Source organism: Condylostylus longicornis, unplaced genomic scaffold, assembly GCF_029603195.1.
Source record: "Condylostylus longicornis isolate FDR11 unplaced genomic scaffold, ASM2960319v2 ptg000004l, whole genome shotgun sequence".
Lineage (NCBI taxonomy): Eukaryota > Metazoa > Arthropoda > Insecta > Diptera > Dolichopodidae > Condylostylus > Condylostylus longicornis.
The window spans coordinates 20,000,001-20,015,129 of NW_026577973.1; the positions used below are offsets into that span (position 1 = coordinate 20,000,001).

Sequence of the window (15,129 nt, forward strand, 5' to 3'; positions counted from 1 at the left end):
GTTATTATTGTTACAATTATTATGACATTTTTTTGAATTATTTAAATGAAAATTATTATCTGTATTTCCATCATCCATTATATTTTTTGTTGTTGATATTGCATCATCAGAATCCATACTAAGCCGACCGTATGCTTTACGTTCTGGTCGTTTTATATTCTTTTCTGTAAAGCAAATTGTTTTTTATTTGAAACATATTTTGTATAAAGTAAGCGTACGTATACAAGTATGTGCATGCAATTTGGAAAAATTTGAATTTTAATTAATTTTTTATTAATAATAATTAACCTTAGTTCCAAGAGTTACAAAAAAAATCATGAATTTTTTATTGGTTGCAGATGGAAATGAAAAAGGCGTATATACAATTAAGGCAAAACAACTAAAGTCATCCCAAACTCTTGACATGCTGCACAAAAAATCATTTGCGATGCTCAATCCGATTATGCAAAGGTAGTTATGTTTTATACCAAAACCAATAATTTTGGAAGAAAATGTCTCATTTCGGGAACTAAGTTACATACTGATATGAGTAAACAATCTAAATAGTATTAGAAAAGTTTTATCTTTTGACTTATGTTTTACATTGTTACTTTAATGGGTCCGAATAATGAAATGGTAAAAAAGTCGTAATATCAATATACAACACGAACCTATAGAACTCAAAAAATTATGTAAAGTTTTAAAAACGAGAGTAGGTAGAGTGTACTCGTGTACTGTACTCGTGTAGAGCCAAAAAATTTCAACGATTTTTATTGTTCATAATAGATCAAATAAGATATTTGCTTTTTCAAATTTCGATATAATATCAAGTTTTCGATATAATTGAAGCTTCAATAATTTCTTAGATATAACCAAAAACTTTCGCTCAATCACATCAAATTTAAATAGGGTTTCTGCATTTATTATTATTAATCATTTGCGAAAACTTGATGAGTTTAGCTCAATTAGTTTTTGAGTTACCGTTCTGACAGACGAACTGATATGATTAGATCAACGCAGAATTCGAGGCTGGCCAGAAAGATACACTTATGTCTATATCTCAGATCATAATTTCTTAGCATACAAAAGTTAAGGCAAATTTATTATATAATTCGAACATATCTTCGTATGGCTCATTCCAATGTCTTGTTTTGAAAATAGTTTTAAAAACGGTTGCTTGTGTGCAAGAAAATTCCCTTAAGACTTTCTGAAAAACAAACAATATTAAATTTACTCAATTTGAAGATTTGAGTTGCTTTCCCATGTACATATGTATACTTTGTTATGTTTGTAGGTATGTAATTCCAATAAAATTCTTATAAAACATGAAATTCAAATTTTGTGCCGTATAAATTAAAATTTTTTCGTTAATCGTTTAAAATAAATGAATAAAAAATTAAATGAGTAAATAATAACACACAAGAAAGTAAATTTTGTAACTTAATTAAAAATTTATTCTTTTGATTTTTTTAAATATATTTTTGTTATCAAGGCATAAGAAAATTTTATTTAATTTTTTTCAATTATGCCTTTCGAAAAACTTTACCTTAATAGAAATTCAACGTTATTTAATTTCGATTGAGGTTGTTCAATTTTTTCAACTAGTCGAATGCGTCAGGAATCGGGCACACAATAGATTGGTTTGGTAACCGAACTAAAAATTTCAAATACCAACCTGTAATTATAAGTTAAATGAGTTCCAAATTTAAATTCTAACGACTTTAGAGCAAAAAGATTCTAACATTTTTGCAAAAAATGACGCATATATCATAGTAATATGACAATTCTCTATTGATTGGCGAATCCATATGTGTATCTCATTTCATTTTCAACATGATTAATAGTGTTGTTACGCATTGTTTCGAGATAAATTAGGTAAAAAAGGTTTTAACATACACTTTTTAAATCCCAAAAACAATACAAACTGTACATAAAACCTTCTACGTTTTTAATCAGACAAATAGAATTTTATATATAATAGGGCCAAATTATTTTGTTATGACGACAATGTTCATTATGTTGTTTATTTTTGGCTGGGCAAGACCGTACACAATTTTTAAAAAATTAAATTTAGTTATATATTAACATATTTTAGTTAATTGCTGTTATCAGGCAAATTAAATTTAAATCAAATATAAAAATTTGATGTTGTCTAGTTAAGTGAAAGTGTTTTCTTCCAATTATTCACTTCTTTCCAATTTGTAGGGAGTTAGTAAGCTTTTGGTTAACATACCTAGAAAAATGTAAATTTGGTTCTTAGTAGAATTTCGTTTTGTGCTACCCGAATTCCCTGAAATGCTCGCCAGTTAGTTTCGGTAACATGCAAAGCTCAAATGTTAAATTTCAGGAAATTTCATCAATCCGTTCCGTAGATATGGTAAAAAATGTAAAATCGGTCCAAAGTATGGTTTCCAAGCCCCGATCGTTCTAAAAAATTTATGTATATGTTAATTGTTTTAATGCTCCAAATTTAAATACATATTAAATTTCTAGGAAATTAGTTGATTATTTCTCTTTATATGTTAATTAATCTGTGACATAGCCAAAACAAACTTAAATATAAAATTTTATAAAAATCGGTTAACAATAGTTTGTTTACGCTTCACTACTATGGAGAAGTGCGTTCCCACCTAAAACTCAATATGCAAAATTTATTGCCATTACATAACCTCCCTTATTTTATGCGGGCCAGTAAAAATTTTAGATAACAATCTTGAGCAGTGATAAAATAATGCAATATAAAAAAATTAAAGGAAGTGTTGCTAATATGGAATTGAATTTTAATGGTAAAAATGTAAATATAATTATAAATAGCACCTGGGGATGCTACATTTTGAAGAAGAATATTCTTTCAATTTTGATTTACTTAAAACTGACCCGCCTTCAAATACAAAATTCTTGTCCTAGCGTCTTGTTCATTGCTTGATGACTCTGACCAGAATAAAAATTTTAAATTTTTGTTAATAAAAATCTGTTAGTACTAATTACTAGTACAACGTGTAGTTGCTTATATTCATTGTTAATTCTCATAAGAAATAAGATGGATGAAGTAATCAAGGAACGAGTCATGGTAAATAAATTTTATTAATATTTACCTTAGTTCAAAATACAAAATAATATTAAGAAAAGCGTAAAAGTTACTTTTGTTTTTTAGTTCATGCATGGTATGTTACTATGAACGCATCGCACTGTACTTCAATTGCATTGGATTTAACGTTTTATTGCAATTTATGTTCAATAGTATATTAAGAAAGGTGAAGTAAATAACATGATTTACTAACCTTAATCTTCAATTTTTATTTTCAATTAATTAATATGTAAAATTTTCTTTCGCTGTTTTCGGAATACAATTTGATTATAGCTTACAAATCTTATCGGAACAAAACACCCTTTGTTATAAAAGTGCTCTAGTTAAAGAAATGTATAATGCACTCAATATCACATAAAACTGAAATTGCTATTGGCAAAGATAGAAAAAAACTTGAAAAGTATTAAAAAAATTTTACTTCTCTAACTGCACAACATTAAAAAATTATTGTCAGTTTATTATCTTTTCTGAAATACTTCTAATTTCCACAGGTATATAATCCGGAAGCCGTCCATAAGTACAGGATCTCAAACTACATGAAATGAATATAACTTGATATAGGCGGAATTTTGAATAGGCAAAGTATGCTATCATTGTGTTATTTTGTTACTGAAAATAGAAAATTTTAAAAGTATTTCATTTTGTTTTATAAAAATTGTTCTAAAATTTATTAACCCAACACTTTGAGAACACAATTAAATTATTCTTTGATTCAATTTGATTATAACTACAATAACAACACTGTGGTAAAAAAATTAATAATTTCTTATAAATATTTATAAAAATCATATTAGAAAGTTTTTGTACCAAGGTCATCTGGAGTGTAATAGCTATAAAACTCAACATTAAGAACAAAAAACAAAACACTAGATTCCCATATTTTCCCGAAACATATATATGACATGAATGTATCACTGTAATTATAATACAGCTATATTGTACAAAGTAGGGAAAGTTTTGTTAATAATCATTCATATACATACATCTGTATATACAAGTGCACATATAATTTTTTTATTCGTATTTTATGACGAACACATGACGATAGTATTAGAGGAATTTTCTATTCATGAAAAGTACTTCTTATACATTATTAACGACATAGTTTTCTAAGTGAAAACTTCTCATGTCCTTTTTCCTTAAAAAGTTCTTCGTTTTCTTCCAATATACTTAGAATAAAATAAGTTATTCTTAGATAATATTTGTACCTACACATACGTACAGAAACCAACATTTATTATTAATGTTCTGTTTGTATTTTTCCGAATTGAAATCATATTTTTCCTTTAACTGGTATAAGATCTATGAATACGAGTATTGGTATGTATTTTGCATCCTCTACAAAAAAATATAATTATTTGAATTTGGAACTTTCTACTCTATGAGATTGTGAATAAATTCTCAAAACTTGTAAGAAAACTTTTTCTGTTTTTTTTTTTATAAATTTTTAGTTTATTTTAGTTTATAAGGACTCATCGAATTGCTGAGAAACTTTCCTTTTCGAAGTTTTTTGTTTTGGCATGTTTTCAAAAACTTTTGAGATAGAATGTGATTATTGAAATCAATTTGTTTGTAATTTTTTTTTTATACAACTTTTTTTTTATTAGGAAACTATTTTTTATTGGCTATTAACAAAAAATATAAGAAATTGCTTTCATTTTTATTTTTAAATATAAAATATGCAATGTTATTCATGGGGTTTGACTAGTGGGCTTTATGACTTCGATTAATTAATTTACACATAATGACATAACAGATTTACAAAATTATAATGTAGTTTAAAATTTTTGATTTAAATAAGATTTGTGCGGGAAATAAATTAGTTTAATTTTTTTCTTAATATTGTGAAAATAGTTCCTATATACATATAAAAAAAAAATACCAAACCGCAATATCAGTTACTATAAATTTTCAGAATATTTATAAAATTTTTGTTTTGTTCTTAATAAAGATTGCCAATTTCAGCAACAACAGAAAACCGAAAATTTTTAGAGCAATAAAGGTTTCCCTCTTGTGGGTAGTGTCCACAAGCTATTTTTCTACGCTAAAATTCTATTACATTGGAAAAATACCAGCTCGTTTGCTTACTTTATTAAAAAATTAAAAAACTTATCACACTTCCTTTATTATAAGATGAAGGTAGGGTTCATTTACTTCTGTGTAGATTGAAAACAAGTGGAGTTTCAGTTAGGAAAAGATCTGGTATACGGAAGAGAGTTTTATACATACATATGCTTGAGGAAATTAAGTGTAGCATGTCCAATCAAACTAAAAAGTTATTTCTTACGAAATCTCCACTAAAAATAAGATTTTGGCAACTTTCACAAACAAAATTTTATCCTTACAGTAAAAAAAAAATCTGATGTGGTTAGCATATCAGATATGGTAAAAAATGCAAAATCGGCCCCCAGTTCGGTTTCCGGGCTCTGATCTTTCCAAAAAATTTAGAGATTCATTGTTTTAACATCCCATTCTTTTAACATTTTATCGTTGAAGAAAATTAGTTTATTATTTCTCTTTATATACGCAAATTTTTAAAATCGGCACGCAAAAAGATCCTGCTCTCGTAGTCTCATACATTTCAAAAGTTAGTCAATCCGTGCTATATTCAAAATAAACTCACATACGAAATATCTTCAAAATCGCTGTAGTCAAACTTGAGACACACACGTTGGCATACCGACATCTCTCTAAAAATAGTTTGTATATGCTTCCCTACAATAGAGAAGTGCGTTCTCAACGAAAATTCGACAACCGAAATTTGGCGCTATCTCATAACCACCCTTATTGTAACCTCCTTATAACCTCCTTATTGAATGCAATGCGGAAATATATTTCTTTTAAAAGTATTGAAATTTTTATTTAAATTCTTCACATCAACTACACGCAATTCAATTACAATACAATAACACCAATATTCACGCTTTAAAACTCTGCAACCGGTCATAAAACATGAAATTTTACATTTTCTATTAAGACTCACTGAAGTACCGTAATTTATTTGAAATTTATGCGTTGTGCAACATAAAAAAAGCTTAAAAATAGTCTAATTCGGTACAAAGCATAAAGAAATTTGCATTGGTTAAACACACTTAAATTTTTTTTTGCCGCATCATTGGTTAATAAAATTAGATGAGAGCCTTTAGTCATACTGAGTGAATATTTGATGTACAACTACACGTTGTCTATTTTTATTATCACCGGTTTACATTGTCACGTATGCTTTCACATAATGTATGTAAAGGTAATGGAAATGGAAATGATTTACATGCATAAAAAAGTAAAAAACAAATATTATTTACAGAATGAATAAATTAAAGTGGAAATCTCACAGAGGTCTTCAAGTTTTCATATTTTCAAGAACAACCGAAATCGAAATTGTTTTGCTTTCAAGGAATATAATGGAAAAAAGTTTTTTTACCATGCATTTTATTAAATTGCTTTTGTACCTTAAATAAAAACTCCAAGATGACTATAAATTATTATTAATTTATAATATTAAAATTATAGTTTCTCAAAATTTCGTCCGTCCGAATCTAAAGAGCCTTGATTTCAAAATTGCAGTAGCACATACTTAGACTTTGACTTAGGAATTCCAATTTCTGAATTATTATTACAATTTTATTCAGCGAATGTATTATAAAATTACTGTTATACTTGAACAATATTTTGCCAGGTCCATTTACTAAACTGGGCTACATCTTTCTATATGTCAAAGTAAAGTGCATCATAAAAAAATTTTAGTTTTTGGTATTTGGCGGAATACCAAAAATTAAATGTGGTTATTATGTAATAAAAATTTCCTCGGAAATTTCGAGTTTCTCGGAATCCAATTCTAAAACCGCTGATGTTGAACAAAAAATGTATAGAAACTTTTTTCTATTCTAAAATTCTGTTCTATGAATTCAATGGGCAATGATATTTAATAGCAAATAAATAATGAACATTTTTTTTATTACTACAAAACCTTTATTCTGAAATGCTTACCGGAAACCGGAATTCAAAAGCTATAGCAGTAACTTCAAAATTTTAGCAACTGTTTGAAGCAGATGTAAAGATTGAATAGATTTGATGTTAAATGTAATACTTGTTATAGAGAAAAAACTTATGCACATGAATCAGGATTTGCTTAAAATAAAATGAATTTTTAGTTTAGATTTTTAATTTTGGATTTTTAGTTTAAGTTTACTGAAAAAAAACATAAGTTGTGCTCCAAACAGTGTAATACTATTTTCCACTACAATAAAATTCTTGATTAAAATTTGTTTAATATTCCTATTTAAAGTGCAAAGTAAAAGATTTTTCTACTGAAATTTAATCTACTGAATTATTCGGATATTATGCTTTGTCCACATAAGCCAGGAGTTCAATTGACAGCAAGAGTTTACCATCAAGTCATATCTTCCACGTTGCTGTTTAAAATTTTTCCATTAAATTATGAACAGTAGATTTCCATAAAATTTTAAATTTTCCGGTTTATTTTTAAAACTTCAACAGAAAACGAGAAAAAAAATAGAGTTGACCTTGTCAACTCTGTGATACCCGTACGAATTTGTTATCCTATATGCGAATAACTAATGTGCCATAACTAACTATGGGGCAGACTAAGCTGCCGTATTACCATATTAATTTATGCAAAATTTCAGTACTATGTGTTTTTCAAAATACTGGTTGTGCCAAACTACTATTGAAGTTGTGTGGCAGCTGCCAGAAAGAGTCAAGAAATTTTAGCGAATTTTATCAATCACATCGGCCCTACTAATATATTCACTTGTGTGAAATCTCAATATCAAAGCTTTTATAGTTTCTGAGATATAGCCAAATAACTTTTGAAGTTGTATGGCAGGTACCAGAAGGAGCCAAGTAATTTCAACGACTTTTATGAGACACATTGGCCCTAGTAATATATTCGTTTCTGTGAAATTTCAATACCACAGCTTTTATAGTTTCTGAGACATAGCCAAATAAATTTTTAAGTTGTATGGCAGCTACCCGAACCGTTGCTCCGATCATGTCCAATTTAAATAGGGTTCTGGAACTAGTTAGTTTTTGAGTTATCGTTGGGACGGACGGACAGACAAAGCTAAATCAACTCAGAATTTGACGCTGATCAAAAACATACACTTGAGTCTATATCTAACGCCGTTATTTCTTAGCGTTACAAACGGTAAGGCAAATTTAGTATACCCTTCGAACATACGTTTGTACGGGTATAAAAAGTAGATTCACGTGTCGGTACTTGACCATTTTGTTTTTTTTTTTTATATAAGAACGGTGTATACAATTGCCATTACTTTTATTTATAATTAAATTGCCTTTCATAAATGTTTACTAACCGATGTTTATTTTATGGCAAAATTTATTTTGTGCTCCATTGGGCTGTAACATCTTTCCTATAAATTTTAATTACAATATTATTTATAACAGTATCTATAGTCATTTCATGTACGTATGTCCGAGGTCAAAATACCGTTTCACTTTAAGGATTTAAGCTTTGTTTTATTATTTTTTTTTTCCTGGTCTAGCATACCCATAATCGAAACGAAATGTAATACATCTGAAATAGTTAATGGAGGTGGGGTTTTTATTTACAAGCTATACAAAAATAATTTTTAATTATTCTTTGTTGGGTCTTGCTGTATAATTTTAATGGGATATTTTTGGGTTTCAAACTTCAAACAGTTGGAATTATTTGTAAACAACAATATAAAATTGATCCTTTTGTGTAGAAAATTTTAATATTTTTATAGACAAGTTGATAGTAGATACAGAGCGATTCAAATTGTTTTTAAAGTGATAAGTTTTTATATTTTTAAATTTTACAAAGAACAAAATTTGGAACGATTTAAAAGTAAATTTTCGACTGAATGGAAACATAGGACCTATGAAAACATAGGAAACTACTATCTTGCAAAAAAAAATAGGGTATCATTTTGTGAGGTGTTGCTTAATTTAGAGAGCATTTTCTTGGAAAAACGTTTTAAAAATAAAACAATTATTGTTAACAAATGCAATGTATAACTTACCCTTGCGTTAAAAATTTTTTATTTGGGTCATTCTTCTTATGCAGCCCCTATCATTATAATATTGGAAATAATTCAACTTTTATGTGCCTCTTGATACTTTTCCAACCTAATCAAATTGTTATGGACGTGTGTTTACAGATCACTGCTTTTATACTTTGATGTTAAGTAATGTACAAATATGCTATACACATTCAATCGCTTGCATACTATTTGAAAAGATAAATACTTTATGAAAGGCTTTCAAAATAAATTTGGATTAAACCTATACTTTGAAAAATTGCACATTTTCATTGAACAGGTGAAAAATATTTACAAAAATAAAATGTTCTATTTAAATTTTTTACACTAAATAAATCAAAATTATGTAATCAATATTTTTAGGACAGGAGCAAAACAAAAAACACTTAACAACAATGGTCGAATTCGATCGCTAATTCGATGACTTATGAAATAATTAAATTTAAGAGTGCTTACAGAAATTGGAACAAGAGGATAATTTGCAAGTGGAAACAAGCGAAAATAAAACTTGTTTTAGAGAAAACGTGGTGGATACTGGCAAATTTATAAATGGCTATTTTTCCTTCGTCATTGTTCTTTACATATTATTTGAAATTTAAGAGAAGTCTGTCATTTCGATAAAATTTTTTTCAAAAACAGCATTTTTCGAACTTTTATAGGCCATAAATTTCAAGTGAAAGCAAACATTTTCTTCTATATAGATTCAGAATTTCCAATAAGATCTATTGTTATATGAAATTTCAGCTGCCTTGGTAAAAAAAGACTGTGTAGAAGTATTACAGACAGATACACTGGATGTCGATATTATAGTCACATACAATGGATGGTCGAATGGATGAATACACTGAAACTCATAAACGAATTCCTTTCTAATTTTCCTGAAAATATACTAAATGTATGATATTTTAATTTACATGAGCAATATGGCGGAACATTTTCATTTCTTAGTTTACCCACCTTAATTATCTTAATACTTACGTAGTTTTTATTATGCAAATTAATAAATATATATTAACTATTTGAAAAGATAAATATCGAGAAAAAATTGGATTTTCTCTTTCTGTGTTGAATTGTTGACTTTTTATTTATTATACTAGCAAAATGAATTATTAATATGATTATTTTTGTATCTGAGTAACACAAAACAATTATTTAAATATAAATAAACAACACCCTGAAATAATTACCGACCGTATTGTGTAAACAATAGGTAGGTTATGTGATGGCAACAAATTTTGCATATCGCGTTTTCGGTGGGAACGTACTTCTCCATAGTAGGGAAGTGTAAATAAACTATTTTTTAGCAACCTGTCGGTCTGTGTGTGCACGCCTGCACTTTTTAACGGGCGTATTTTACATTTTTGAACATTTTGAAGAAAATATTCAACCGATTTACTTGAAATTTTATATATAAGCTCAGCTCGACCGTCCGCAAAAATTCGTATGTTTTGGAAGAAATCAGGCATCGGCAACTAGACGTTTACTACGGGCCAAATATACATTTTTGTGTATATAAAGAGAAATAATTAACCGATTTAATTGAAATTTAATAGAATTCCCTGTATTAAAACAATGAACATATAAATTTTTTGGAAAGATCAGGGCTGGAAAGCTAATTTGCGGGCCGATTTTACATTTTCCACCATATCTACGGAACGAATTGATGGAATTTCTTGAAATTTGATATTTGAGTTCTGGTTGTTACCGAAACTAACCGGCGAGCATTTTAGGGAATTCGGGTAGCACAAAGCGAAACTCTACTTAGAGCCAAATTTACATTTTTCTAGGTATATTAACTATAAGCTTACTAATGTCCTAAAAATTGGAAACAAGTATTTAACAGACATTTTTATAATATTCTGTAACACTTTCATTTAACTAGACAATACACAATGCGGTCGGTTATGTGCTGACCATATCAGATTTTTATTATTATGATTCCATAGACAGTAAGATTTATGGGTACTTACTAGCGCATTAAGTACCATTTAAATATTATGCGATATAAATTTTTATTATCTAATTAGTATTTAATAGAGACATTATACATCTGCACAATTATAATAGTTTCTTTATGACATATAGAGAGAAATAATTTTTTTTCAAAAACAAAACCAGAAAAACTTTGTCCTGAAATTGTTTGATAGCAAAATTTAGATTTTTGAGTGTTTTTTTTCGTATAACTAAATACGATTGATAATAAAATCGCAATTAAATATTGCAATGCATTTTCAATACTTTACGAATGCTCAAAGATTAAATCAAAAATTTTCTACGCCAATTTTTCTATGTTGTATCATAGAAATTTGCTATTCTAATGATGCTGCAAGAATGCCATATCTTGATAAGTATACTCTTATCTAGAATAGAACTAGTTGAGCAAGTTGTTGCATAAAATTTACAAAATAATATAGCAAAATCTATTGAATTGACATTCTAAGTCTCTGTATAACTTTCATTTAATTTTTTAAGATATTTGAAATTTTAACAGTGTTATAGGATATAAGTAAGATGTACCTGATATAAATTTAAAGCTATAAATTTTATAGAAACCACCAATACTTTTTTTAGTTCCCAAAACTTATTATTATATAGAAGTATTAGAAAAATAAAATCTAAAAATAAAATAAGTGAATTAGGGGTCTAAGTAGAGATTAATGAATATTAAATTTTTATTGATTCTTTTCTTTTGAATATTTCACCCAATATTTGGGTTAAAATGCCCGCGTTACAAACAATTAACAGGAATTATCTTGTAATAGGAACATATTTAAATTTTTTAACGGACCGAATTTCCATCTATTTTGACCATCATATTAATGTAAAAAATATGTACTTACAACTTTAAATATGTTCTATCAAGGGATTGGTTTGAAAACTGTATAAAATAAATGTTCACTCGTGAACTTGATTGCTTTTTGAAGTTTTCAGTATGTTGATCAGAAATTCAAATTTTTTATTTTTAAACTAAATTTTTTCAAATGATAATCTTTTGACTGGATGTTAATTTTATTGTCTAAAAGGACTACTCATATTTTTACCTTTACAAAATTTTGAAAATTTTAATTTCAAAACTCAAGTAGATACTCTTAAGTTTTCTAATTGTTAAGAAAAAATTCTTATTTATTTATATAGAAACTTTATTTCATCATGAATGGCAACATTTTTTATTGCTTCAATAGTGTTATTAACATCGATAAAGTTGAACCTTGGTTATAAAATTAACTGAAATTCAAGATTTTTTATTTCTTGTATGCATTGAACCATTAAGCATCAGACGTTCCAATAAAGAAATCTTAAATTTAACAAAAATTTCATCTTAATGTTTTCGATTCGTATCGTTTGAACAATACAAAGTTCCATTAAAATGGTTTTATTGTTTGTAAATTGAAACAAATGAACCATTAAAAAACATTCAAAGTTCATTCAAACTTTAAAACTGTTTGGGTTTTTTTGTTGTTTTTCCTAAAAAAAATTTAAGTTCATTTTTTCCAAATTGGTTTTTTATTCCTTTTTGAAGTGGAACACACATAATAATTTTTCCAGCGTTTCTCTTATTTCCTTGTAAATGAATGGGAATAGGAGCAAATAAATTTAATATAAAAGTTGGAAATGAAAAGAAGCATTTCTTTTTCGCCATTTGTAAAAAAGTTTTGGCCCCCCAAAATAATTATTAAATCACAGCTTAGATAAAGTAGAAATCAATAATATTCGAAATAATTTATAGAACCTTGAAACAAAGTGAAAACAAAAGCAGAAGTTTTTGAAATTTTAAACAAATGGAAAAGATTTATTGTTCTTCTTTGTGTTTGATGTGATTGACATGTAGACTCTTTTTAGACAGTGTTTATATGATGTAGTCCTAAGAATTAGTTCTATTGTTTTTGTTTTATAATTATATTAATTTTAAGTTTGATTTCAAGCAATTTCCTAATATTTTTCAGTCATATAAAATGAATGCTGTTTGCTTTTTTATCTTAATTAAAAATTCTATTATTTATGCAATATATTGGTGGATATCAGTACTTTACGATATTTACTACATTAATATTACAGAATCTTGTTCTATTAACGAATTTAAGCATTGAAAAAAAAGTTTTGAAACAACAATATGATATAGAGGCTGTAAGCCCATTTATCTTATGAGTTTACATAATTTCTAAGACTCGGGGGTTTTTGCAATTTTCCTTTTACATCTATCGGAGAAAATCTGTTAGATATTATGAAAGCAAACACATTTTAAAACCAATGAAATTCTCAGTTGCATTTCAAAGTTTTGAGAATTTGCACTATTATTTATGGAATATTTACCTTGAACATAAATTCAAAATTTTATATTAAATTTAAAATCTATGTTAACAATAGTGAAACAAGGTGATGACAATATGCTCGAAAAAATTAAGACTTGCTGGACCATTTACTCAAATATCTTCTATTTTTAATTGATTTCTTGTATCTTACATGCGACAATACCATCCAACTCAAATTAGGCGCATCAAGAAGAACACACAATTATTTACGGGAGATCTCTAATGACCCCAGTAAAATACGCATATTGATAACAATTAAGGGGAAATATGTAAATAAAAAATAATTTTAAATCTTTAATTTTAACTAACCAAGAAAAATGAAATATAACTAACAATTTAATTTAAAAAAATTCATTGTCATGATATTTATTTTATTCTAAGTATGGAAGTGCTCTTGGTTCTTAAATTTAAAACATTTGTTGTATTTTTCGTCTTTCTTTCTAGAATATGAAAAACACCGTCCGCGCTCAGCTGTCTATTGATGTAATTGTGTTTTTGTTAAAATCGAAGCAACCTATACTGTTCAAAGCGATATTTCAACTATAACTATTTGAAACTAGGGAAAAAATTAAAATTCAATTCATTACCGTAGTAAACATACGCGATAGTTATCCTAGTATAAAATTTAATACATGGTTTGCAAATCAATTGCTCTCTGAGGCGACCAAATTTTTACTGCTCAATAAACTGAATTAAGTCGAATGATTAGCTAATTGTCAAGTTGACAAAGCCCAAAAGAAATGGGAAATTTTTTGGCACATATTTGCCAAAAATTCTTTCACTTTGTTTATCCACTTTTTATACTCGTACGAACGTATGTTCGAAGGGTGTACTAAATTTGCCTTACCATTTGTAGCACTAAGAAATAATGCTCTGAGATATAGACTCAAATGAATGTTTTTGATCAGCGTCGAATTCTGAGTAAATTTAGCTTTATCTGTCCGTCCGCCCGTCCCAGCGACAACTCAAAAACTAATTGAGCTAAGTTTACCAAATTTTGGCAAATGATTTATTGTAGTAAGTGCCAGAACCCTATTTAATAAGGACATTATCGGGGTACTGGTTCGGGTAGCTGCCATACAACTTCAAAATTTATTTAGCTATATCTCAGAAGCTATGAAAGAAATTTTATACAAACCAATATATTGGTAGGGAAAAAGTGTCTGATAAAAGTCGTCGAAATGACTTGGTTCCTTCTGGTAGCTACCATAAAACTTCAATAGTATTCTGGCACACAGTATTTTGAAAAATACTGTACTGAAATTTTGCATAAATCAGTATGGTAATACGGGGACTTAAAGTCATAGTCTGTCCCATAGTCTGTTATGACATGTTTATTCGCACATAGGATAACAAATTCGAACGGGTATCACAGAGTTGACAAGGTCAACTCTATTTTTTCTCATTTTGTCTGTTTACATAACTTCCAAATGTGACTTTCAAATAAGTTTCATTGATTTCCAATACACGTTTTATTTTTTCTTTTTTTTCAAGTTTTTAAGATATTCATTCTTAAAAAATTAAGTCTTTTGTTAAAGTTGATGATTTTGGTGCTTGCATCCAATCAATATCATCCGAAATTTTGGCTTTTTTAAAGTTGTTTTGTCCTTTTAATGCCAGAATTTAGAATTACTTGTATTTCCTATTGTGGCTCTATTGATTTTAGAAAAAAAATTTTACAGGTTCACAAATTTTAACTCGAAACATG

The 15,129-nt window shown here is 27.7% G+C and overlaps 1 protein-coding gene across 1 annotated transcript in view; it reads right to left on the bottom strand.

Moving 5' to 3' along the window:
* LOC129612189 (homeobox protein 2-like) overlaps window positions 1-15,129 on the bottom strand; it is a 65,986-nt gene that overhangs the window by 23,966 nt on the left and 26,891 nt on the right. Inside the window, exon 2 of the mRNA XM_055525711.1 lies at window positions 1-164. This exon is cut by the window's left edge and continues 199 nt beyond it. Coding sequence (XP_055381686.1) covers window positions 1-164 — 164 coding nt within the window. The remainder of the gene's footprint in view (window positions 165-15,129) is intronic.